General features: G+C 42.1%; 1 protein-coding gene across 1 annotated transcript; it reads left to right on the plus strand.

Annotated features, from left to right (window-relative positions):
* The first annotated feature begins 235 nt into the window (after positions 1-235).
* LOC138983134 (uncharacterized) lies at positions 236-21,425 on the plus strand. The gene is made up of 7 exons (XM_070356542.1): positions 236-382; positions 2,124-2,307; positions 3,261-3,373; positions 3,520-4,106; positions 6,371-6,470; positions 7,647-7,731; positions 12,648-21,425. Exons 1-7 carry the CDS (start codon positions 236-238, stop codon positions 15,143-15,145), a joined length of 3,714 nt encoding a protein of 1,237 aa, XP_070212643.1. The 3' UTR covers positions 15,146-21,425.
* Positions 21,426-26,726: the final 5,301 nt, after the last annotated feature.

Raw genomic sequence — 26,726 nt, forward strand, 5'->3', positions numbered from 1 at the left:
CATTATAGCAATTTAAATAACTCGAGTGTGCGTGTGGTTGAATGTGAAGAGTAATTTCGGCCCAGGGTGAATGATGATTGAATTGCTGTGTGTGTGTACCAATGAAAATACTGACTTAAGAATGAAGTCCACAGGAGTCTTTCCACGGACGGGGACCGTCTTTCGCGAGAGCTACTGAAAGCAGACGCAGGAATCAAGCTGAGGCAACGTGATCATACACCTTTAACCGGACTTCATGACACGGACTACGCCAGAGTCGCCGCGTCGACCAAGTAGTCGTGTGAAGGACCGAAGGACAACGCCAAGATATCGCCGTGTTGAATCGGGATGGATGGACTACATAGACAACACCACGATGTCGCTGCGCCGAATCGTGGTCAGGGTAACCCACAGTGATTTATCTCATCTAGTACCCTGGGCGTCTAGTGGATTAGTGTGACTGAGCGTGTGATTATATATATGTTATATCCGTGCTATACATATATTTGAGCTATATAAACCCTTGAGCTCCATTAATTGTTTATTATTATTGTTGGAATGAATGAGAGGAGACCCCCCGCGGGTTAGGGGGGAGTCCCATATTGGTTGGGACGAGAAAGAATTTACCCGATGCTCCCCAGCATGTCGTAAGAGGCGACTAACGGATTCTGTTTCTCCTTTTACCCTTGTTAAGTGTTTCTTGTATAGAATATAGTCAATTTTTTTGAAAGATTATAGTCAAGCAGTATGTAAGAAATGTAAAGTCCTTTGTGCTGGAAACTTGCATTCTCCCAGTAAAGTAATATATTGTACTACGTTGCAAGCCCCTGGAGCAAATTTTTGATTAGTGCTTTTGTGAACAAGAAACAATTGACAAGTGGCTCTATCCCATCTTCCCCCTTCCCCCGTCGCGATATAACCTTCGTGGTTGAAAACGACGTTAAACACCAAATAAAGAAAGAATGAGAGGAGAATGACGAACGCGCATTAGTGACATCCTTCTGTCTGTCTTTCACTATTTTAATTAATTTCATTCCTGACAATTGGTGAACCCATTTCTCCATTGTACGTAGCGTTAAGAGGTTTTGTTTCTTTTTCCGCAGAACTTTCACGATTTTTTGGGTCTTTAATTGTTGATTATACTTTGATTGTTGCTTGACTTATAATTAGGCACACTAGGGTGATAGTGTAAAGTGTTTTATAACGTAACTTGTTACAGTATTGTGACATGTATACAATATCAACATGAGTGAGGATTGGGATATGTGGCTGTCTCGTGGGAAAGAACTGGGTCTTAAAGAAAAAGACTTAACTGATTTTGTCAGGGAACAGCAACATTTTGCCAGAGAAGAACGTAAAGAAAAAAGAGATGCAGAAGCAAAAGAGAGGCAAGAGCATGCTAAGTTTGAGACAGATAGAGAGCTTGCCTGACTAGAAGTCAAAAAAGAAAAAGAGCATGCTAAGTTTGAGGCAGTTTGGCTCGGCTGGAAGTTGAAAAAGAAAGAGAACAGACTAGGAGTAGGAAAAGCGATATAGACCTTGAAACTGAGAGAGTTAAAAAGGAGAGCTCAGACGGTAAAGGCTGTTCATTCATATACTTCTGTTCCTCACCAATCAAAATTGCCTATGTTTCATGAAAACAAAGACGACATTAATGCGTTTTTGTTTAGGTTTGAAACACACGCTTCGGCGTGCGGCTGGGATGTGGATAAATGGCCTGTCTATTTAGCTGCTTTATTGAAAGGTAGTGCCTTGTCGCTGTATCATTCCATTTCAGGAGAACCAACCCTTTCATGGGGTAAATCCCATCTTCTTCGAAAGTTTCAATGCACAGAGGAGGGTTTCAGAGAGCGTTTCCAAGATGTTCGTCCCGAGGTAGGCGAGTCATTTTTAGCGTTTTTAACCCAGTGTCGTCACTTGCTCAACCGATGGACTGAGTTGTCGGGTATTTCTAACACTACTGAAGGTTTGCAGGACTTCTTCTTATGTTAGCAGATACTTCAGAGTTGTTCAGAAGAATTGACCGTGTTCTTAAGGGAACGTCAGCTGGGTGACGTTTCTGCATTATGTGAAGCAGCTGAACTTTACCATGAAGCTCATCTCAACAAAACTTTAGCGCGGAAATCAGATGTCTATATTTTCAGTTGGAGTTGCAGACACAAGTCTTGGCGCTGGGAACAATGGTCACGTGGGTGGTTCTCGAGAATATCGGGGAGGCTGATGTTCTTTTTCGGATCGTGGCAGACAACAGTCTTCAGGTGCAGGTCGAGGCGAGTTTCGTGGACAACGCACCAACGGGGCACTGCCCCTGTACCCCGCCAGGGGCCGGTACCCTGGACCCCAACTTTTGCAGGTTTTGAGAATTTTCCAGGTTGCACCCATGGAAATGGTAACCATCAATGGTTTTTGAGTCACTTGAGAAAAAGTGACTCTATGTAATCGGTCAGTGTTAGTCTGTCCGGCCGGCCGGCCGGCCGTCCGTAGACACCACCTTAACGTTGGACTTTTCTCGGAAACTATCAAAGCGATCGGGCTCATATTTTGTTTAGTCGTGACCTCCAATGACCTCTACACTTTAACGATGGTTTCGTTGACCTTTGACCTTTTTCAAGGTCACAGGTCAGCGTCAAAGGAAAAATTAGACATTTTATATCTTTGACTACTTTTCTCGGAAACTATCAAAGCGATCGGGCTCATATTTTGTTTAGTCGTGACCTCCAATGACCTCTACACTTTAACGATGGTTTCGTTGACCTTTGACCTTTTTCAAGGTCACAGGTCAGCGTCAAAGGAAAAATTAGACATTTTATATCTTTGACAAAGTTCATCGGATGTGATTGAAACTTTGTAGGATTATTCTTTACATCAAAGTATTTACATCTGTAGCCTTTTACGAACGTTATCAGAAAAACAAGGGAGATAACTAGCCTTTTCTGTTCGGCAACACACAACTTAACGTTGGGCTTTTCTCGGAAACTATAAAAGTGACCGGGCTCAAATTTTATGTGAACGTGACTCATTGTGTTGTGAATAGCAATTTCTTCCTGTCCATCTGATGCCTCATATAATATTCAGAACTGCGAAAGTGACTCGATCGAGCGTTTGCTCTTCTTGTTCAGGGACAGTACTGAGGGACACAGGGTGCACTACTGCTGGTGTCAAACGGGCTTTAGTTTGTGATGATCAGTTCAAAGGACAGGAACAGCGTTGTCTGTCATTTGGGGGACACATCGAGATATTTCCCTTGGCTGATGTGTTGGTGGACATTCCTTATTTTGCAGGTGTTCTGACATGTTGCGTCATCGACGATCCTGTGGCAGATCTCATTTTGGGAAACCTACCAGGTGTCGTTTCTGTGTCTGGAGGGTGTGGAGGATCCATTGTCCCAGAGGAGGTTAGTCTCGTTTCCACTAGGCTGCAAAAGGCGAAAGCTAAAGAGGCAGTTAAACCTCTGAAAGCAGTATTGTGTCGGACGTTACCCCAGGGAGATTATCCGAATTACAGGCCGGAGATGAATCCTTATGGAAATGTTTTCAACAGGTTTTGAAAGAGCCGCAGATCTCCAGTCAGATCAAGCCGTTTATCGTCATTGAAGACAGGCTGCTACTTAGAGTGTTTCATGAGAAGACTGATGTCTTTCAGATTGTCGTTCCTACTTCTCTGAGAGATCAAGTTCTCCATACAGCCCAATACGCCCTCATGACTGGTCACTTTGGTACCAGGAGGACATTAAAGCGAATCTTGACACAGTTCTTTTGGCCGGGCGTCAGGCGTGACGTAGGCAAGTACTGTAGAACTTGCGATGTGTGTCAGAAAACTTCATCCAAGGGTCGAGTCCCTACTGCTCCTCTCCAACAGATGCCTCTTGTCGACGTCCCGTTCAAGAAGATATGCATTGATTTGGTTGGTCCCTTCAAACCTGAATCTTCAACAGGATTCCGTTATGTGTTGACGATCGTAGATACTGCGACTCGATTCCCGGAAGCAATTCCGCTGAAGACCATTGATACGGTTTTGGTTTCTGAGGCGCTGTTCTCAGTCTTTGCAAGAATGGGCTGTCCTCAGGTCGTTGTCTCTGACTGTGGAACTCAGTTTGTTTCGGATCTCATGAAGGAGATATACAGACTGTTAGCGATTCCAAGACTTGTTTCGCCAAAGGCCATAACTAGATAATGAACACGCTGCTGTATTATTTATTCGTTATATGAGACGATTTCTGAATATGTAAATCCTTATTATTATAGTCCCGAGAAGACCCATAGTAGGTTAGCTGAACTTAAAGCAATGTATACAACCTTCTTATTAATGTGTGAATAGTTAATTCAGACAAGGATGTGGTATTGATATCACTATTCATTATAGCAATGTAAATAACTCGAGTGTGCGTGTGGTTGAATGTGAAGAGTAGTTTTGGCCCAGGGTGGATGATGATTGAATTGCTGTGTGTGTGTGTACCAATGGAAATACTGACTTAAGAATTAAGTCCACAGGAGTCTTTCCACGGACGGGGACCGTCTTTCGCGAGAGCTACTGAAAGCAGACGCAGGAATCAAGTAAAGATGCACGAAGCTGAGGCAACGTGATCATACACCTTTAACCGGACTTCATGACACGGACTACGCCAGAGTCGCCGCGTCGACTAAGTAGCCGTGTGAAGGACAACGCCAAGATATCGCTGTGTTGAATTGGGATGGCTGGACTACATAAAGTGATAAACAACACCACGATGTCGCTGCGCCGAATTGGTGGTCAGGGTAACCCACAGTGATTTATCTCATCTATACTGTTCAAGAAAAGAAACGCATAGCTTGTAATATTTGGTTAATTTAGTTATATGGCTACAAGGATATCCACCAAACTGCAGAAAATGTTTATCTGGTCGTTGACCTTTCGTCCATTGCCACAAGTGAGCTCTGCACGTGACGCATGCGTTATCAGTGGCTACAATGTCAAAATTGCTCATTTGGCATGACCACTCGTCATGCTTCAGTGTAATCTCGTGAAACTCGGGGAATATTGAGCTCTCACCATGTCTTCCAAAACCCATAAAAGCGGATTGTTCGCCACAAAGAAATCAGACGACAATTCAGCGACGAAAGATGGCCCGATTGAGCAGAGAAGACCGCCAAATTGCATTGGGTCGTTTACAAGCAGGCCAAAGTCAAAGTGCAATCGCCAGGCACTTCCACGTGTCCCAGAGCACCATCAGTAGACTGTGGGTCAGGTTTCAAGCCACTGGCTCCGTTGCTGACTTGCCACGAGCGGGAAGACCAAGGGCGACAACTGCTGCTCACGACCGCTTCATACGGCTCCGCCACCTCCGGAATCGTTTCCTGTCGGCCTCATCTTCTGTCCAGGCTCTCCCCGGGCCACACCGATTATCGGACCAGACCGTGCGGAACCGCCTGCATGAAGCTGGTTTGAGAGCTCGCAGACCTCACAGAGGAGCTGTCCTCACCCGCCGCCATCGCCAGAACCGAGTGCAGTGGGGCAACCAGCACCTTCGCTGGACCGTCCGGAATCACTGGAGACACGTGTGGTTCAGCGACGAGTCCTACTTCCTGCTCCAGCGACATGATGGTCGGAGGAGGGTCTACCGGAGATTAAACGAACGTTACGCGCCCAACTGTGTGGATGAGGCACCCGTTCATGGTGGTGGAGGCGTCATGGTGTGGGGGGCGATCAATACCGCTGGAAGGAGCACCCTGGTGCACGTCCAAGGGCGCATAACTGCCCAGCGATACGTGGAGGAAATTCTGCGCCCACACGCCCTTCCTCTTCTGGCTGACCAGGATGCCATATTCCAGCAGGACAACGCTCGCCCGCACACAGCACGACTCACCACCCAGTTCCTCACCGACCACCATGTCCAGGTGCTTCCCTGGCCATCCATGTCGCCAGACATGAACCCGATAGAACACCTCTGGGATGAATTGGACAGACGTGTGCGCAGGCGAGAAGAAGCGCCGGCAAATCACCGCGATCTATTGCAGGCACTTCAGGAGGAGTGGGACACCATCCCACAGCAAGATATCCGGCATCTGATCCAGTCCATGCCCAGAAGGTGCCGGGCAGTTGTTGCTGCTCAAGGCAGTCACACCCCCTACTGACTTGACAGCCTCGGCACCCAATCGTATTGATTGACTGATTGATTTGAAGATGCAAATGAACTGTGTGTGCATTCAACTGTGTCCATACCAAATTTCAAACAAATAATCTAAATATTGGATTTTCTGTTAATTTTTTCGAAAAATAAAACAAATTTGGCAAGTAGCAACTATGCGTTTCTTTTTTTGAACAGTATAGTACCCTGGGCGTCTAGTGTATTAGTGTGACTTGAACGTACAAACGCTACAGAGGTGATTTCATTCAGCTGTATAACATAACTCAGACAGCGTTTTACGGGTAAACAACCAGTGAAATTGAACCTTTTTTGCTGTTGCAGGTTGCCACTGATAGATCTGCAGGACTCGGCTGATGACTACTCTTCTGTAAGTATATTACTTATGGTATGTGGTTATAACTGAATATGTTAGCAGAAGAATAACTGAATAAATTGGTCGAAATATTGATGGGGTCATGGATAGATCTGTACTCTAATACCAATGACAGTCAAGCAACTGTTGCATCGTCACAAACATTGGTGGAAGTACCCAGGGGGACCCCTGGGAATAATCTAGCGGAAGTTTGGAGGCGCTGCTGCGACGGTGTCGTGCACAACGCAAAAGTCGCACATGTGTGCCGAGTGAGGCCGGGTAGCCAGCTAGCACTAGCAGTTGCTCAAAAGTGATTTTCCATACTTAGTACATATTTGAAAATAAACCCATATTCAAACGTAGCAAAGCGAGTATCTTTGTAGAAAAGTAAGATGAGCCGATTCACTGCCGATCTGTCTGCGAAGCAAAGCTAGCATGCTAGCTTTACTTCACGAGCCTGCTCGGGAGGTGCTACATTGACTTAACTTCGACCGTTTCATTTTTCCAATCTTTGCTAGCTTAGTTTGCTGTGGTCATTTTGTTTTCTATCTTGGCCAGCTACGCAAAATGAAACGCACGGCAGATGTCAACCATGAATTTAACGCCATGTTCAGTTGCAAGTGAAGCCCTATTTACGTTTTCCACCGTGTTTGCAAGGAGTATCATCATTGACTGTTAGCGTCCAAATTGACCCCATCACATGGATCGTTTAGCAAATGAACATCGTGCAATTTATTTTTTAGATATGATCGCATTGTTCCGGTTTACATTCAAAGCAAATCGGACACATGTAACTTTTGGTAGTGAAAAAGTACTCTTGGGTTCCTAATAATAGTACGGGTTTGAATAATAGTACGCGGTTACATTTTGTACGAAAATCAATAACAGTACAGAGTTGAATAATAGTACGGGGTTGCATTTTGCACGAAAATCAATGACTATAAGAGTACATGGTTTCAATAACAGTACAGGTGAACATAAGCAAATGTGTGAATGTTAGTATGATAACCGCTGCAGTTATGTGAGAGCGGTTCAAGTCCGATTTTTCCATCTTCAAAAAAAATATATAAAAAAATGTTTTAACAGTACGGACCCAAATGAGGCCGTACAGGTCTGCATTTTTTTCATATGGGGCCAAAGATGAAATAAACAGCTAAAAAATTAAATTTGTAATTGTTTTTATTATCATAGGGTGAAGACTTTGTACCAAGCAGTGACTTATCAAGCAGTGACTTTGACGAGCAAGAACAACCAGCAAGGAAAAGAAAATGTTTGGGTGAGTAATGCATTGCAAGTAATAGCCACACTTCAGGTCAGAAAAGGCCTAAAAAAAATTTAATTGTTTGTTTAAGGTAACATAGGCCCCCCAAAAAGGGTATGTAGGTCTTTTTTTTCTTCTTTTTCTTTTAATAGATTGAAGACGCTTCGCGTCAAGTTGTCAAAGTACTAGCACATTTTGACGGATGTTTAACATGAGTGATGGCCCCTTTACTCTTTGGTGTTTTGGGTTACCTCCCTTTTGTCGTCTGTGCGGTTAAGTGCGAAGATTTTGTTCTTGGCTTCGATTTTTTAATGTTTCATTTTTTTTCTTCGGCAAAAATGGAAAAATAAGTTTAGGGTCGGGGGGGAAAAATAGGGAAGGTCGGGATACCTTAAACAAACACTTTTTTAGGCCTAAGATAGTTGGTACATGCCGCGAGCAGCCATCTATACGTATATAGAAGGGTATTTGACGAAAGGAAGGCCGGATATGTCCGAAGGAAAGGTAGGCAGGCAGGCAAGAGCAGGCCATTGTGGCCACACGTCTCTCTTCTTCTCTCCCTCTCTCTGTCTCTCTCTCTCATGCCCCCTTTCTGTTACTGTCCCTGGCAATGCCAGGTACATCAGCTACTATAGTAATGACATAATTTGAAGTGATCATGTAAAAAGTCGTGTTCATTGGATAATCAAAATGAAATTCTCTGTCTCCCTCTATGAGGTCCTTTAGATATGTTTTTGGCAAACAGCCTTCTCTTAAACACATCAAATCTAGTAGATCTTCAGACACACACCCCCTCCCCCTCTCTCTCCCCTCCCACTTTTTCCTTCTTCACCGAGAATGAGTTCATTTGTTCACATCAATCCCTGTTTTTATCACATTTTTCAAGCTTCACGGCAAGCGCATGACTCACGTGGCAATTCGCTTCCATTTTCAGAACTTACGTTCAGCAAACATCTTGAATGAACGGAAGTTTAAAGGCACAGTAAGCCTCCCGTAAACCATCACGGAGCTCCCCGAGCCTCTACACACAGTACAAGCATACTTCCATTTGAACGCTCACCGAACGGGAACATCCTGGCTGCTTTCTGTCGAGAGTGAGACATTTTCAAAGAATTTATTTTTGTGGACTATGCGAATGGATAATCAGGCGCCTCGTTTTGGCGCTAGAACTAACTTTTAAAATCTAAATAATGAATTGACAGCTTGTAACACAAACACTCTTAAATCATAAAAGATTTCTTTTTTCATCAAGAAAAGATCAGTACAACTCGAAGTTTTGAAAGTTTTATAAAAAGGAACCCGGTGCAGGTCACGCAAGGCGTGTTTCTCAAGCAGACGAACTTTCTGCATGTCGCTGCTTTCTTTCAAGTTCTACTGGCACCGCTCTAGTTCGTGTGAATGGCAGCCCAGCGTTTGTTACAATAACGTGCTATTGCAGATAAGCTTAGAGCAAGTGACATTGAAATCACAAACTGACGACTAAATTGTGAAAAGAAGTAAACTGGATCACATGGTTTCACGATGGCTCAGGGGTAAGATAAACCACGCAAAAAACAATTCTTTGAAAATTGCTTGCTCTTTACGGAGGGCACCTAGGATGTTCTCAAGCGGTGAGTGTTTAAATGAAAGGGTGTTTGTACTGTGTGTAAACTGAGCCTGACAGTATCTGTGGTGGTTTACGGGAGGCTTACTCATACCTGTCGTCTTACGTTTTTCGCGTAATTCTTACAGAATTTTGATGTTTTTCAAGTCTTACGGCGTATGCCGAAGATCTTACAGTTTTTACAAAACAATTTGGTCAAATAAAATAAAGATCGCAAAGGTTCTTCCGAGAACAAAGTAACAGCTACAAAATCTCGCAGTAACTGATCCGGCGGAAGTACAAGGCAACGCGCATGTGCACACTGTCAGCGCGATCTGACCGAGTACTGTGCGACCATGCTTGACCACACGCGACCTCAAATTAAAGCAGTTACATGTACTATAGTTGTTGTTCTCGGTATCTTCAAGGTATTTTCTCACGTTGTGCGCAGTTTTAAGCCATAGAAATGAAACTAAGGGAGTTGTGATGCATTTTTGAAGAGCTAACGATCGAAAGTGAAAGTAGCCGGATTCCTGTCACATCCGATCATGTCGGACTTGATTTTAGAACACACGCGACCTCAAACCAAAGCAATTTAGATGTAATATTTTTTTTCTATTATCTACACAATATTTTCTCACGTTATACCAAGTGTGAAGCCATATAAATAAAAATAAGGGCGTTATGATGCATTTTCGAAGAGGCAGAGAGCGAAAGTTGGCACCGGATGGTTGTCACAACCGATCATTATACGACTTGTTTTTAGAACATGCGCGACCTCAAACTAAAGCATTTACATGTCATATTTTTGTTGATCTGGTATTTGTCCCTGATTGCTGAGACACACATGAGTTTCTGGCTTGTAACTTGTGTGTTTTACATATTCTGTTTGGCTAAAATGTTCTCTTTTAAACATTGTGGTGGGGGTTTCCATTCATGATTGAATCACTGTGCTCAATGAATGAGTGTTGTTAAAACACACTTGTCTTGTGCCTTTACTATCATGTGGTGTTTTTGTGCATTCTGGTAACATTTTGTGAGGGGTACGGTGTAAATCACTAAATGTGTGTCTGGTTGGAAGTGTACGTACTGTCTTTGTACAATTTAGGTGATTCTCGGTACAATTTACATTTAAACATGCTTTGCATTTCAAAATGACACAAAACAGTGCAGTTCAGTGTTGAGAAAAGTGTGTTTTTCTTTTGTGTGAAATAAGGCTGATTTCTTTTGTGTGTGTGTGTGTGCATGTATTTAGTTCTTGTGGTGATTAATCTAACGACTTCTGCAATTTTGCATGTTGTCTTATGCTTTTTGGTGCAAACTTATGGTTTTGTGAGCAAAATCTTATGGTGAGAGTCCACAAGAGCTTGACAGGTATGCTTACTGTGCCTTTAACATGAGCAATTGCCCCTTTACCCTTCCTGTTTAGGCTTCAATTTTTGTTTTCCTTCTGAACAAAAATGGGGAACAAGTTTAGGGGTGGGGGGTAAAGAATAGGGTCGGTCGGGATACCGTAAACAGACTATTTTTCTATCAACTGATCTTCTGGCCCCTAGCTTCCCAGATGGTCTGTGAGCGTGACACATTTTAAAGTTTAGGGGGAGTGTGCATGTGCGTAGTCTCAGACAAAATCTGAATGCTTTTACCTTCTCTTTCTCACAGATGCTACAGCCTCACACATGACAAAGCAGCAGGCAAAAGCAGCCCGGTTAATTACCAGATCACATGACAAATAGCACACAGTAGCCCCTAACACATGTGGCTGTTTGTTTTTATCAGCTGTAGCATGGCAAACATTTTCCTTGGACTATCATATCCAAAGAAATGTGACATTGCAAGGTCAAGGTCATGGATGGGGTTTGGGTAATGTAAGGGTGCTATCCATATTTGTTTTGTTTGATGTGAAACATCAAACTGCTCAACATTTTAGTGTACCATTTTGAGTAACTACGAGCTGTAATGACCTAGATTATTCAAGGTCAGGGTGATGTCAATGTCAGTATCGTCAAATAGAGCAAGTGAGTCATCCGTGGTGCAATTCATGAAGTTGGACTGAGAGGTCAGTCTTGGACTACGACTGCCAGTCCTTGAGTCGTAGTCCAAGACTGACCTCTCAGTCCATTTTCATGAACAGCACCGAAGGGCTTGGCCATTGTAGTTGTTTGAATGTGCTCACCTTTTGGGTGCATGACATATGTTTTATGATCGTGACTCTCTCAAGACTTTGTTTTCAGAATTTTGGAAGTTTCTACTGAATTAGTGCTGAAACTCTTCGGAAAAGTTTAATTCTTAGACATACATTTTTTAAGCAGGAGGGTCTTGATTTGGCTCTTACGAGTCCTTAAACAAAACTTGAAACTTGAGTGGTTAAACAAACCCAATCAACAGTGACAGAATGTGACTAAGAATGTGACTAAACTTCATTTCACAAAAGCAGATTCTTGCAATCAGAAAAGCTCCCATGGGGTCGCCATCATGTTTCCACAGAGCTACCCCACCCCTTTACTTCTCTTCTTTTGTCTTATTTCTGCCTTACCAGTCCTTTCACCTATATTTCCTTCCAAGAAAACTCTCCCTACTATTCCCTGCAGTTTTCCAGTTCCTTTCTTGTTGTCTTATTTCTACCTGACTGGATCCATCACCTTTATTTCACTTACCAAAAGTCTTCTTTTCCACATCCTTATTTCTCTGCCCCCCGCATGTCGTAAGAGGCGACTAACGGATTCTGTTTCTCCTTTTACCCTTGTTAAATGGTTCTTGTATAGAATATAGTCAATGTTTGTAAAGATTTTAGTCAAGCAGTATGTAAGAAATGTTTAGTCCTTTGTACTGGAAACTTGCATTCTCCCAGTAAGGTCATATATTGTACTACGTTGCAAGCCCCTGGAGCAATTTTTTGATTAGTGCTTTTGTGAACAAGAAACAATTAACAAGTGGCTCTATCCCATCTCCCCCCTTTCCCCTATCCCATCTCCCCCCTTTCCCTCGTCGCGATATAACCTTCGTGGTTGAAAACGACGTTAAACACCAAATAAAGAAAGAAAAGAAAGCAATCAGAAAATCTTGGTCTGTGAAGAATGCAGATGTGTGAACCTACTGTGAAGGTACTGTGGATCTGTAAGTGGTTCCATGTGATATAAAGTCATGACTTTGTTTAACCCCTTCAGTGCCATGTTTGCATGCTCTGTGTGGAGAAAGTGAAAGTACATATTTCATAGGCCGGAGAATTTCTCGTCTTGTAGTCATACCGGAAGCACACTGAGGACCGAGTAATTATCATGCTGGGTCAGTGAAGGGGGTAAAATTGTTTATAAATTATGTGACCAAGAATGTTTCTGTTATGTTGCAGATTCCAAACACAACGCTGCCGATACTGTGGGGGGGATTGAAGAAGACTCCACACCAAATGATGCCGACTGTGCGGTCAACACACCAAATGATGGCGACTGTGCGGTCAACACACCAAATGATGGCGACTGTGCTGTCAACACACCAAATGATGGCGACCTTGCGGTCAACACACCAAATGATGGTAACTGTGCTGTCAACACACCAAATGATGGCGACAAGGGTGGTGAGCGGAGAGGGAAAAAACCGAACAGACCCTGTATATACTGTGGAATGTACATGTCAAAGCTGAAGCGCCACTTGATCAAAAAACACAGAAATGAAGAGGGTGTTGAAGCTGCTTTAGCACTTCCTTTTGTAGAGCAAAATCGTGCAATCGAAGGTCTGCGTAAAGAAGGGATTTACAGAAAAAATGTTGATCTTCAGGCAGGGGGATGTGAAAACGACAAACTTATAAAGAAGAGAGCACAGGGAACTGCAAAAACTGTCATGTGTGGCGGCTGTAAAGGCTTTTACAGCCATAGACAAATACACAAGCACAAAAAGCATTGCAGTCACACTTTCAGCAGTTCAGCAAGAGCGGTGTATTTCGATGGAAGTAAACCTGCTGAGGTGTCGGAAGAGTTTCAGAAAGAGGTTTTGGAACGGTTCCGAGATGATGATTGTGGAAAGCTCTGCAGAAAAGATCACCTTATCTTACTGATGGGACAGAAATTATGGATGAAGTCTGTAAAGAAAGAGAGAAAAGTTGTCATGTCTGAAATGCGAAGAATGGGGAATGTTATTTTGGCTGTCAATAGGCTTTCTTCTGCAGAGCTTTCTGGAGAAGATGTCCTCACAAGAAAGCACTTTGATCAGTTGACACAAGCAATACAAGATCTAACTCAAAGAGAAGAAAAAGGTCGTCAACAGAAGTCTGGGCTCAAACTGGCAATAGGCTTTACGCTGAAGAAAGCTATCAAAGTCTTAAAGGGTCTTTACACCCAGCACGATGAGCTTGAAAAGGCCAAGGAAATAGGGTATTTCTCGGATGTGTTGGATCTCCACTGGGATTACATTTTCTATACAGCACAGGTGGAGTGTGAGCAGAGGAGAGGTGTGTTGAGGAAACCAGCAAGTATGCCTATTGAACAGGATGTCAAAAATCTCAAGGAATTTGTTCTTGCAGAAATGCAAAAACTACTCCAGGATGATTACAAACTATGGGGTACTCATGACTTTGTGTGGATGCGCAATTTGATTGTATGTCGTCTCACAATGTTTAATGCAAGGAGGGGCGGTGAACCCGCACGCATGACACTTACAGAATGGGAAGATGCTGAACAGGAAAAGTGGATTGCTCCCAACACAGTGCAGAAGGTCTCTGATCCTCTTGAAGCTTCTCTACTGAAAAAAACCAAATTGGCATACATGGCAGGGAAAGGCAGCAAACGTTTAGTGCCACTGTTGATCCCAGTGGACACAGTGGAGCCTTTGCGGAAATTGGTCAAAGAAAGAGGGAACGCGAACATTCACTCAGAAAATGTTTTTCTGTTCCCAAACACAGGAGGTTCCCTGGATCATGCTGTCGGATGGAACTCACTCAGTACGATCACCACTGCAATGTCGGACAAGTTAGAAAGCCCACAGCTTTTGATTGCAGACAAATTCAGACATCGTGCATCAACCCTCTTTGCCCTTCTTGACGTGCCAGACCAAGAGAGAGAGTCTTTTTACAGACACATGGGTCACAGTGCAGACATCAATAAACATGTGTACCAATGCCCTTTGGCAGTCACAGAAATCACCAAAGTAGGTGGGTTCTTGTCATCAATTGATGGTTCTGGTAAGCGGCTTCCGGCGGGAAAAAAATCTCTGCCAAGACCTGTCGTGCCTTGTTCGTCGATTCTTGGTCATCAGTCTCCTGAGGATGAAAGTTCAGTGGAAGGACTTGACATTTCTAGTTCGTTGGAGCCTTGCCAGCAGTCTCTAAGAGACGAACGCTCCCTGCCAGGACCTGTCATGTCTTGTTCAGTAGTGCCTTGTCGACAACCTGAGGATGAAAATTCCCTATCGGGATCTGTCATGTCTAGTTCAAAAACCATGTCAGGATCTGTCATGTCTAGTTCACATTCCCTGTCAGGATCTGTCGTGTCTAGTCCAAATTCCTTGCCAAGGTCAGTCATGTCTAAATCATTAGATCCTGGTCGGCAGCCTCCTGAGGATGAAAGTTCACTGTCGGAGCAAAATCGTGGCGGAAAGTCAGGAAGGAAATACAATGTTTGGAACATGCGTGATGAACAGGAAGTCTCTCGTTTCTTTAGTGTCTATATCAAGGCACATGGGGTTGGCAGTAAAGGATCTTTGCCAGGGGTAGTTGAAGTCAAGAAGTTCCTCACAGAGCACCCAATTTTCTCAAACTCTACTTTGCCTGAGAAAGAGAAAATTACACTTGTCAAGACAAAGGTGTTCAATGAAAGAAACAAATACAGGAATAAGGCCAAATTTGACACTTTTTGAGTCGCTTGCGAAGCAAAAAGTATGCCTATGTATTCGCTCTCCATCGTCTGTCTCTCTCGTGGACAACTTTAACGTTTGTCTTTTCACGATGACCATGAACACTAGAAACTTGGCATGATGGTAGTATGTGACAAGTTGAGGGATAACCACCTTTTTGACTACATTTGTTTTGATGACCACATCCAAAGGTCAAGGTCAGGGAGGTGATACAAATGTTGAAATGTTGTATTTTCAGATCAAAGTTGACCATTTCTTGCCAAGTTGAAGCTGTATCACCATGAAACTTCAGGTGATTTTTGTTGAAGATAAAAACTTAAGTGTCATCCCTTTCAGTTGTCCTTCAAAGGTCAAGGTTGCATAGAAAATAGGTCAGTTTTATGGTCTGTTGCTGCTGTTGACAGTGCCCGTTTGTCATTCTGTTTTGTTTGACCTTGACGTCAGCCTTCAAGGTCAAGGTAATTTGTAGGTCAGGGTCACAGCCAAAAGTGGAAGCAAATGAGTCATCAGGGCTTTGACCTTCGAGTTACTTAAATATGTGTATGTTTTTGAGTGCAAAAGATTGATAAGTTTTTGAAGCAGTTTGGATGTTCTATTAATTCACAAGTGATGAGGAATGTAAAAAAATAAAGAGCTTTGTACAGTGTGTACAAGTTTTCGAAGCAGGTCAGATGTTTTCATAACTCACATATGTTGAGATATCATTGGTTAGCGAAATAGCTGCCCAAGCCTTTTTCTGTCTTACAATAAAACGTTTCTGTCTATAAAAATACCCCTGTGGGTTAGGGGGAAGAATTTACCCGATGCTCCCCAGCATGTCGTAAAAGGCGACTGACGGATTCTGTTTCTCCTTTTACCCTTTCTTGTATAGAATATAGTCAATTTTTGTAAAGATTTTAGTCAAGCAGTATGTAAGAAATGTTAAGTCCTTTGTACTGGGAAATTGCATTCTCCCATTAAGGTAATATATTGTTCTACGTTGCAAGCCCCTGGAGCAAATTTTTGATTAGTGCTTTTGTGAACAAGAAACAATTGACAAGTGGCTCTATCCCCTCTCCCCCCTTTCCCCGTCGCGATATAACCTTCGTGGTTGAAAACGACGTTAAACACCAAATAAAGAAAGATGTCTATAAAAATGATACATTGGGAAAATACTAATCTAAGGTGTACTACACAAACTCACAATTTTTCATTTTACTCCACAACACTGGACTTTAGAGATCCTTTCTAAACGGTATGTAGTTTTCCTTTACATTGGCAGTCTTCAGACCTGGTTACTGTACGAAATTTGCGTACAATCTTACGAAATTGAAGACCGCTGTACGATTATACGCCAGACATTAAAATCATACGCAAAAAACAAACAAAAATTATTTAAAAAAAAAAAAAAAAAAAAAAAATTATTAAAAAAAAAAAAGGTATATGGGCGCTTTTCAAAATAGTAAGAATTTTCAGACAGATGAATTTTTCAAAATGACTTTAATCAAATCAACTTTCTTGTGAGTTAGAATAATTAAGGAAACATTAAAGTATTCAAAACACAAAATGGGCACTCTTTGTCTAAAACAGTGGAGAAGAAAAAAATAATTAATGAAAATAAACAAGGAAAAAATGTCAGTGGTGTTACCATGTTTTGAATTTTTTTTTATCAAACAAAATAAGGCGATTTCATACTGATTTGCATATGGATTGAAGAGCCTAAAGATGATCTCCCAATTGATCATGATTGAACATGTATCGCTGCACTGAAATATCAGGTTTCAGAGCATAAATGTGCCTTTCGCTCTGATTTACTGTTTTTTTATCATTGTCTTTCACACGGAGCAGATGAAGGAGTGATAAAATTTTTACGATTATTTTTTTGTGTATGCTTTGGACTTAAAGGCATAAACACAAAGCATTGTACTGATTAAAATGTCCAAGGAATTATGGACAAAAATTAAAAAATAGCATGGTAACACCACTGACATAGCGGTAACACCACTGACAGTCGGTAACACCACTGACAATCATCATAAAAAAATTGAATTTATTATAAATTGGAAATAAGATACTTGTCACCATGAACATTCATTATGAATTTGAAACCCAAAAGAGACTTCTGATAAAGTGAAATTATCATAACTTTAACTATTCAGAGGTACATTCATTGTAGGCAACAGTGAAACAAATTACTTTTGGTAACACCAATGACATAAACACCATTCATTAAAGAATTTGTAATGAGATTTCAAGAACAACACAATTTATCAGTAATGCTCATGTTAAAACTGAACACTGACATTGTTTTGAACAGGTTTTATGCATAAATGTCACAAACTTATTCCAAAAAGGTAACAAAACTTGACATTAGTAACACCACTGACAGTTGGTAACACCGCTGACAACTGGTAACACTAATGGCATACTGACATCATCGTTATGCCATTTTCACAACTTGAACATAAATGTAGCACATTGCAAATGCACATGGTTAATGCGACAGCTCAAATAATTGTTCCAAACAGATTACACGCACAAACAGAAAACTTAGGGGGGAAAATGCAAGCAAATACAACATGACAATAAAGAAAAAAGTAACAGGCAGTAATACAAATGAGATATGCTTGCATCCATCTCATTTCATTTCTTTCCTGGGCACAAAAGAAAGTTACAGTAATATGTGCACCTGCACTCTTCAGGCAGCGTTTCTTGACAGAATGCATGGCAGTAATAAAAAAGGCTTGGTAGTAGAAAAATGAACAATGTCTTGCGGTGCATTTGATACCAGAACCTCGTCAAGTTGACAATACCCTTGCAGAAAATCATATGCTTCAAGCCTTCAACTTTCCCACCACCGCTCTCCATATTGCCTCATCAACTGAAAACTGGTCTGCTGCATTGCTAGTACGAACAGGCTGTGGGATGACGGCCAGAATTTTGTCATGGTCATACCAACAGAGATCTTGGTATGTTTTGGGCCAGAAGAAAGTGTTAGTAAATCCCTTGCCCACCGCATTCATACAGTCCACATAGACCTCTTCACCATCAACCTCCACAACCACCCCAGGATACGGCTTTCGCTCATACTGGACCAGAACCCAGAGGCCCTTACACTCTCCTGGGGGTGGGACATCAAACATCTGATCCGACATTGGTCTGGCTGATTGCTTCCCAACAGAGTCTGTTGTTTCTGGGACTGCAACCACAAAATGGTTTGCTATCCAGTGTTCTTTGGTCATGTCCTGTCTTGTTGTCGTCCACATAATCACGAGTGGATTGTTGGGTGTGGCTGAGATACCTTGGTCATCATGCTGACATCCAGGAGTGACTTTCAAGGCGCTGTGAAGTCGTGGTAGAATCAGTCTATGAAGATCAAACCGGACAATCGGATTGCCAGTTTGAGGGTGGACTGAAAAAACTGGACTTTTCAAAATGCTGGACACTGCACACACTTGCCAAATGCCCATGTACACCCCGGCTTTAGTTATCTTCATCACTTCTGCCTCGTATGCAGAGCGAATAATCTGATCAGTTATTCTTTCATCTGGGATGTATACCGGGGCCATGACTGCGGTATATACGCCAGCTCCTAGGACAAAAGTGTACATACTTAGCATGTGTTTGTTATAATGCATGCTACAATTGATATAACATGATATATAACTTGCAATGTATAGCTCCACGCTACATAAAGTACCAGCAACTACTTCTTTAAGCATCCTGCCCAGTCCCTAGCATCCTCTTTCCCATGTATGCATTCCAGTAGTCTTTTCAATTAACGTTGCCCGTCTCTGCTGTGTGAAATACACCAAAAAGACCTTCGAATGTCAGTGGTGTTACCATTCTGTCAGTGGTGTTACCCTACAGCATGGTAACACCACTGACGGTAACACCACTGACAAAATGCAGTTTAAAAAATAATGACTGCTCCCCCAAGCATGCGTGATCCAAAGTTCTTGCACCATGTGGAAGTGGTTTACTAATACCACTAACTGAGCTATCAGTTTCTCCCCTGAGTGTGTTTTATTGCAACTGCACCTAGTAACACCACTGACAATATTTACAAACATACCCTTACCTGCTTCGCTTCCAAAGGCTTGTAAATGGTCCACAGCTCACAGTGCCGGCTTTCTCTGCATTCAAGTTATGGAGGGTAAAGGGAAGGAACTCTCAGCGAATATAAAGATGGATAGCAAGGGGGGAAACCAATGTTTTCCACCAAACTTGTGTGATGGTAACACCACTGACATGAAACCGTGGGACAATGATTTTTTCATCTTCAGTTTATTTTTTCTTTCATTCTGTTGGCAGAAAGGGGTAAATAGAATTTGAAATGTAAAGTTCATGGATAAATAACCTTAAAAATAATTTTTCTGGACAGCCTGAATTTTTTTTCAAGAATTTTATGGACAGTTCAAGTTTACCATGTTTTACGTGGGACAGCTATTTTTAGCCACCCACTCGATATTGTATGGACAATAGTAATAATCAAAAGCAATATTTGATAAAAAAAGTTAGACCCCACTTCTTGTACAATGGTTGCTCTTTACGATAAAACAATTTGCATCGAGAAATACTGATACGTTTATTGGTAAGATTTTATGAAAGTACAGGGACAAGAAAATTCTTACTTTTTTGAAAACCACCCATATAAGTCTGAAGAGGACTGTGTGAGCCTAGAAAGCAATGTGTAAAGAGGACTGTATGAGACCAGAAAATACTGACCAGTGCAGTGACAGAAATGAAGGGCTGACTCAATACTGCTGACAGCAACTGATGCAAATTTTCCTCAGAGGTCAAAAATAAAAATTATGTTTTTCTATCATTTGTTTTGTGTCACATTTTCAAATATCTAATAGTGTATGGGTTTTTTTTTCTCCACAAAAATGTTTTAATTTACTTTCAGCACAAATTCTTTCTTACATGTATTTACAGTCTTTAAATAATGGGGTTTGAGGGGGGAATAAAGCACAGTGTGTATCGCGAGAATGAATTGTACACCTTAAAATTCTGATTGTACACATTTTTAGCCTCATTTGTACACCAGGAAATTTTGGTGGTAATCAGGTCTGAGTCTTTATGGAAATAATGTTTTGCACTTTCTGTTTTGACCTGAGCTACATTGCTCACTGCAAACTGTTTTGTTTTTTTAACACACACAGGTATAGGACTGTACAATCATGTACCTTGGAATGTTTTGTGAACTTAATGACGTATTTGTTGCTATTTTGTTTAAACGTCATACTGGCCTACTTCCCTGACAGTTCGCACATTCTTGAAGCTCAGTAGAAAAAGTCAAACCATGTTCTTTATGAAATTATGAGGTGTCATGTGGTGATGTTGATTCGTGCACGCAAGTCTAAAGAAAGTCTGGCCACAGAATCTTCCAGTTTTGTTGATTTCAGACTGCTATTGTTTCCTTTTGGAAATGTTCTTGTGAGGTGACTTTTGACTTCAAGCTTGTACTCTGCAAGACACTCGTATATATTGCTTTGAGGACATAGGTCCCATGCTGTATACTGAAATGTTTTTTGTCCATCTGCATAATTTTCAATCTCTATGCTGTTGCCACCCCCAACCACCTGCCCCCAATCAAAGCATATGACAGATCATGGTTGCATGTTCGAATAACTCATTGTGGTTTTGGGGACTTTGTTCTAGGAAACAGTCTCCATGACTGGGCCTGAACAGGGCATTGGCAGAATGTGCATGCATGCACGAGTGTGTCTTCCACATGTATTGTGGACCGGATGTGTGTGCACGCATGCATGAGTTTTCTGTGTGTATTGTGGCTGTGTGTACATGCGTGCATGAGTTTGAGTCTTACACAGACCTGGGAACCCATACGATTTGGCCGTATTTTGTACGCTTAGTTTCATAAAATACGATCGGTAAAAAAATCCGCTCATTGGGCCTTAACCACTACGCCACCGTGTTGCAGTAACTTAAACAAGCAGGGAACAAACTATAGGAAATTAATTCTTCAACAGTGTCTTGCAGTGCTATAGCTGTTTAGTAAAATACACAAGTTTTTTTTTTTTTAAGTACTCCAGGTGCATTTTAGGGGTTCCCAGGTCTGCTTACACATTTATTGTGGGTGTGTGTGCACGCATGAGTGTGACCCACAATACACGTGGAAGACGCACACTTGTACATGCGTGCATACACACACACACACAATATAGCTGTTATATTTTTGTTTCCGATTTGTAGTTTTTGACTCACTTGTGAACCAGAGTGAGTCTATTGAGTTCATATTGAATTCTTTCTTGAATAAAACCGAGGAATGCTGTTGAAACTATATCTTGACTCTTTACTGCTTGGTTTGTATTTTCCTTTCTTCTCTCCATCTGGCCTTTCATTCTTTCTGTACATGTTTTGTGTGGCGGGGTAAAAACGGTCATACACGTAAAAAATCTACTCGTGCTAAAAACATGAGTGAACGTGGGAGTCCCAAGCCAAAGAGCGAAGAAGGTCTAAAACTGTGCATGTTTATAGACGACACCTTTATGAATTGTATGGCACCAAAAAGGTAAAACGGGCAGATTGAACTCATTTCATTTAGAACGCTAATATCTCTGGAAAGTGAGATTCCCAAAATAGTCTTGTTTTTCATGCAGACTGACAGATTTTACTTAAGACATTAGTGTGCACACAAAATTAAGGATTAAAACAAGAACCCAATAGAAGCTTTTCAAACAAAGCCGTAAATTTCACACACATGGAACACTGGCTTGCTGTTAGACTGCACTTGAAAGTTTATTTTAAACGCAAATATTTCACAAAAGGCACAAGTACACCGATGCAATTACAACTAGAAATATGTTTCACAGACTGCAAACTGACTGGGAACACAAACAAACAATCAAACGCAGAAAACAAGTCAGCAAATAAAAGGCTTGGTGGTAAAATGATCCTTGGTTAAAGTTATAGAAATATTTCGGTCAGAGGCCTTCAGCCTCTATGAAGAAGACCTGTGGCCGAAACATTTGTAAACATTTTACTAAGGATCATTTTACCACCAAGGTACTTGCCTTTTTATTCAGTGTTCTTTTTACCTGATCCTGCAGTCAACATTTCATTGAATCAAGTCGCCTTAAATTGAGAAAAAATGAATGCCAGACTGTCGACTTTTTAATTCAATGCTCAATGTGCATCATCATTATTATGAGCCAGAATCCGGTTTATTATCAAGGTACAATATAGAAAAAAATAAAATACCATTTTAAATACCATTGATTTGCCATCAATATGCTGTTACAAAAAAAACCACTTTTATCACCCACATGCCCCTATGACTTTTAGTATTAACCTTTCAGCAATAACGTCAAAACAAAAAGATATCAAAAGGGTGAAAGGGGTTATATGCGTAGTCTTTAGTGGTCTCCGCAACGCCTGACTTTACAATATAATTGATGTCCCCATAATGGTGTCCTGTACAGCAGGTGCCCTAATGATGTCCATTTCCTTTGTAAACAATAGGGAGACCTCATAGGTTTGCTATATCTGTCAAAATTAAGCACACTGCAGTTGCAATAAAGGAAATGTACTGTTGATGTAGGCACATTATCCTACATTTGACAGTGAATCTCTATAATGAATTTTACCTGATATAATAGAGGTCGCCCAAACCACCAAAACTACACGAGTCTCCCTAAGCCTGGATTGGTTATTATATATATATATATATATATATATACCATTTGAAAGGCCAAACATTTAACTGGTATACGGCCAAAAGATAACGTCATTTGGTTACTACGTCATAAATGACGAGATTTTAAAATACGTCACTTTTGGGTTGTGCTTCAAAACGGGGTCTTTTGTCAAGCACCTTCTTTTAAAGAGTGTAGCTGGGTATAGTCTCTGGTAATAGTACAACGAAAATGGTACAACAAAAATGTTTACAAAGCTGAAGAATGTTACATGAATCAAAGCTGTTCCATATTCGACAATCTGACAAAAGAACAGGGAAATTGAAACTGGGGAAAAAGGGAATAACTCTGACAAGCCAAAAAGACTTCTGAAGAGCGCTTTAAACGAGAATAATGTAGCTGCTGTGCCAAAATTTAAGAACTAAGATTAAAAAGTGTACATGCGGGTATAAAGAGCACATCTTCAACTTTCATATGGAACAATCCAGAGAGTTCTACTCAGTGATCTTCCGCTTCAAAAGCTGGCCGAAAAATGGGTGCCTCATTAGCTGACAGGGGAACGGAAGGAGCTTCAGGATCCTCTCGCACGCGATCTGCTCAACCGATGTGAACCCAGTAGACCCAAATTTGTTATTACTGTAATCACTGATTATGAGACTTTGGTTTCCTTCTATTTTAGTGCCAGAAAACACAGAAACAAAGCGTGTCTAGACCAAAATGACGAGATGCATCAAATTTGTAAGCGAGGTTTTCAAAGCAGAAACAGGGCTATTCGCTGTATTTTTCGACCATGAAGGTCCCGTTGCTGTCGATATTCTGTCTACTGACAGCACTGTCATTATCACATACTATGCAGAAACCGTTTTACCCAAACTTATTCACGAGTTTGGCAGTCAGCGACCAAATTGCAAAACCCAGACTGCCCTATACTCCTTCATGACAATGTCAGTCTCCACAAAAGAAGGGCCGTAATTCTATTCCTATAAGACCTAATGATCCCATTTTTGCCTCACACATTCTTCAGATCTGATTACACCCCTTGAGATTGCTGAATATACCCTCTTTGAATATCAGACTTTTTGGCAACAAGTTTCACTGCACCCAGGACCTACAAAAAAGCCCTCAAATCTGAGCTGAAAAGCGACCCCAAATAAGGCCACCTTAAGGCCTTTTCTGATTGGCTTAGACACGTGTGACTCTGCATCGATGTCGGAAGATAGTTCTAATGACTGCTGTAGTTTGGGCCAGATACGCCAAACGGTCTCTGCGAAAATCACATTTGATCATTTTGTTTGGATCATACCTCGTACCAATTGTGGGGCATGCGATCAAGTGGAAGCAGGGCTCTCCAAACTGTGCGTCCCTGCGTCATATACGCGCTAAAAACACGTACAAGAAATTCTGGAAGGGGGTCCCGTGACGCACTAAACTTGAAAAAAGCGGGTCCCGGGACGCCAATTTGTGTTAACATGCGTACCTTCGGTACTGGTGCAATCGTCTGATACCGTCCATACGGAATAGACAAGAACGTGCACTTGACTGTACTTCAAAGACGAGGAATTGTCCTCGCGGACATCTACCGACCCAAATTTACGGAGTAAATCTAACCAATATGACAAATACCACTTTCGTGAAGGTCTCACAGAACCGCCAAAACTCCTCCCGACTGTTTTAACGCACTAAAACTCCGCTGAGGGGGGTTCTTGGACCCCCTAAAATTATCAGTGGTTGGGTCCCGGGACCCTCAAGGTAGAGCGTCGACGGGGAGCCCCAGGGGATGGTCTTATCCCTTGTCTAGTCTATTCGTGCGCGATACTTGTTGAGTGTTTCCAAAACACAACCAGCGGGATGTATAATTTAGAATCTATTTTTCAGATAAAGGTCGCAGAATGCAACACAGTTGTGCTGAGAGTTATCAAGAGACAATCGGAAGACATCAGCATGAGATGCACTCATAAAACCTCTAGGCAATATCAGCGTAGGTGGAAAGCATTATGATGGCGGTAAGAGGGTTTCAAAATGCAACCGCGACGGCTTCAACCCGATGAATAGTGATTTGCCACGTCCTTGCAGGCAGCAAAACCTTTTAGGGACATCAGCTTGTAATGCCCCAAATGACATTATTACCACAGTCGATAGCGAGGCTTTATGGCCCAATAGCTTGGATGCGAGCTCGGTTTCACGAGTTCCCATGCACACACAGTCATTTACCACTGAGTAAGTTTAGAACTTTCTGGATTTCTATTTGAGATATCGTGATGTTAACGAGGTTATTTGTTCCTGCAATGCACAGTTTTGACATGTTGAGTCGACTTGACTACTGCAACTCATTGCTTGCCGGCCTCCCCACTGAAGAACTTGATCGCTTACAGAGAGTCCAGAACAGTGCTGCTAGGCTCATTCTGCAGAAGTCTAAGAAAGACCATGTCACTCCCCTACTTACCACCCTTCACTGGCTTCCTATGAAGTATAGAATCGAGTACAAGCTGGCTCTGTTAGGGTACCGCTGTTTTGAGAAATCACTTCCCCCCTATTTGTCCCATTCCCTCAGTATCTACGAGCCATCCCGTTCTCTCAGATCCTCCTCTGAAAAACTCCTTCGCATCCCCAAAACCAGGACCAAGACCTTTGGTGAAAGAACCTTTAGGTACCAGATTCCGACCGTCTGGAACTCGCTTCCAAGTTCTATCCGTGACTCCAGCAGCCTTTACTCCTTCAAAACACAACTCAAAACATACCTGTTTCGTAAAGCCTTTGCTTAGCCTGAGTAGACTCTCCACAACTCTATTCTGTTTTGGAACTCTCTACCCTGTATATGTGCTTTATGGTCCATTTGTCAATGGTATCTTTGTGTGTGCGCGTGCGTGCGTGTCTGTGTGCGTGTGTGTGTGTGTGTGTGTGTGTGTGTGTGTGTGTGTGTGTGTACTTTTAACATTGTACGCTAAGTTTTGCTTAGTGCTTGGGATCTTGGTGTTATGTCTCAGTTAAATGTATGCTTTGTATGCTTGTTGATTTGTGCTAGTTTATTCTATAATGAATTTGTAAAGCGCCTGGAGCCAATTGATGGGACTCGCGCTATAGAAAAGTTATTTATTATTATTATTATTATTATTACTATTATTACAAGAAGTGTGTTCAAAAGTGGAACACTTCAGTTTACAGTGTGGGCTTAATTAACACTAACAGGCAAACCCAGCCAAGTGTGATGGACTAACAAAAACGCATGTTGTAAATTAATCACATAAAGCTGTGATGAAACTGTCTCAAGTTTCTCGTCAATGTCACATTCTTTCGTTGATTCGGTGAACATCTGCCTGAAATTAAATGTCTCACACCGCAGTACGTTATTTTATGCGCTCAGTATATATGTTGGCAAAGTTCTGCGCGGCATGTGTAAGTTGAAATACATGCACCTTCATCGATGTCATACAGTAATATACCCCCATTCCACACATCCGTTCTAGGTCCCGTTCCTGTAGCGACCAAGGAACGGCACGGGAATGGGAGGGATCGGGAGGGGACCTTAATGGAACGCCATTGGACGTTAACAGAACTCCTTTGAACGGTAGGAACGGTTGGGACGGGTGAGTTCGGGCTGCATGTTCAAAATTTTAGCCATTCCCCGACCGTTCCAAATGAACGGTAATGGAACCTTAACACGTCGGCAACGGAACTCATGGATCGTTAATGGAACTTAACGCAATGGTAACGCAACGCTAGCGCTCTCACACTCTGAGTTGTCATACCCGCATTCCACACATCCGTCCTAGCTTCCGTTCCCAGCCGTCCTCAGACGGCTGCCACTATGGTCAGACGCTGCTTAAAGATGCCAAAAACGGCCGTGTGCGCAGCGTCTCATTGTTGTGGCAGCCGTCCTCAGGACGGCTAGGAACGGAAGCTAGAACGGATGTGTGGAATGGGGGTATAAGCGCGTTGTGTGCGCATGA

This window comes from Littorina saxatilis, linkage group LG12 (assembly GCF_037325665.1).
Source record: "Littorina saxatilis isolate snail1 linkage group LG12, US_GU_Lsax_2.0, whole genome shotgun sequence".
Taxonomy (NCBI): Eukaryota; Metazoa; Mollusca; class Gastropoda; order Littorinimorpha; family Littorinidae; genus Littorina; species Littorina saxatilis.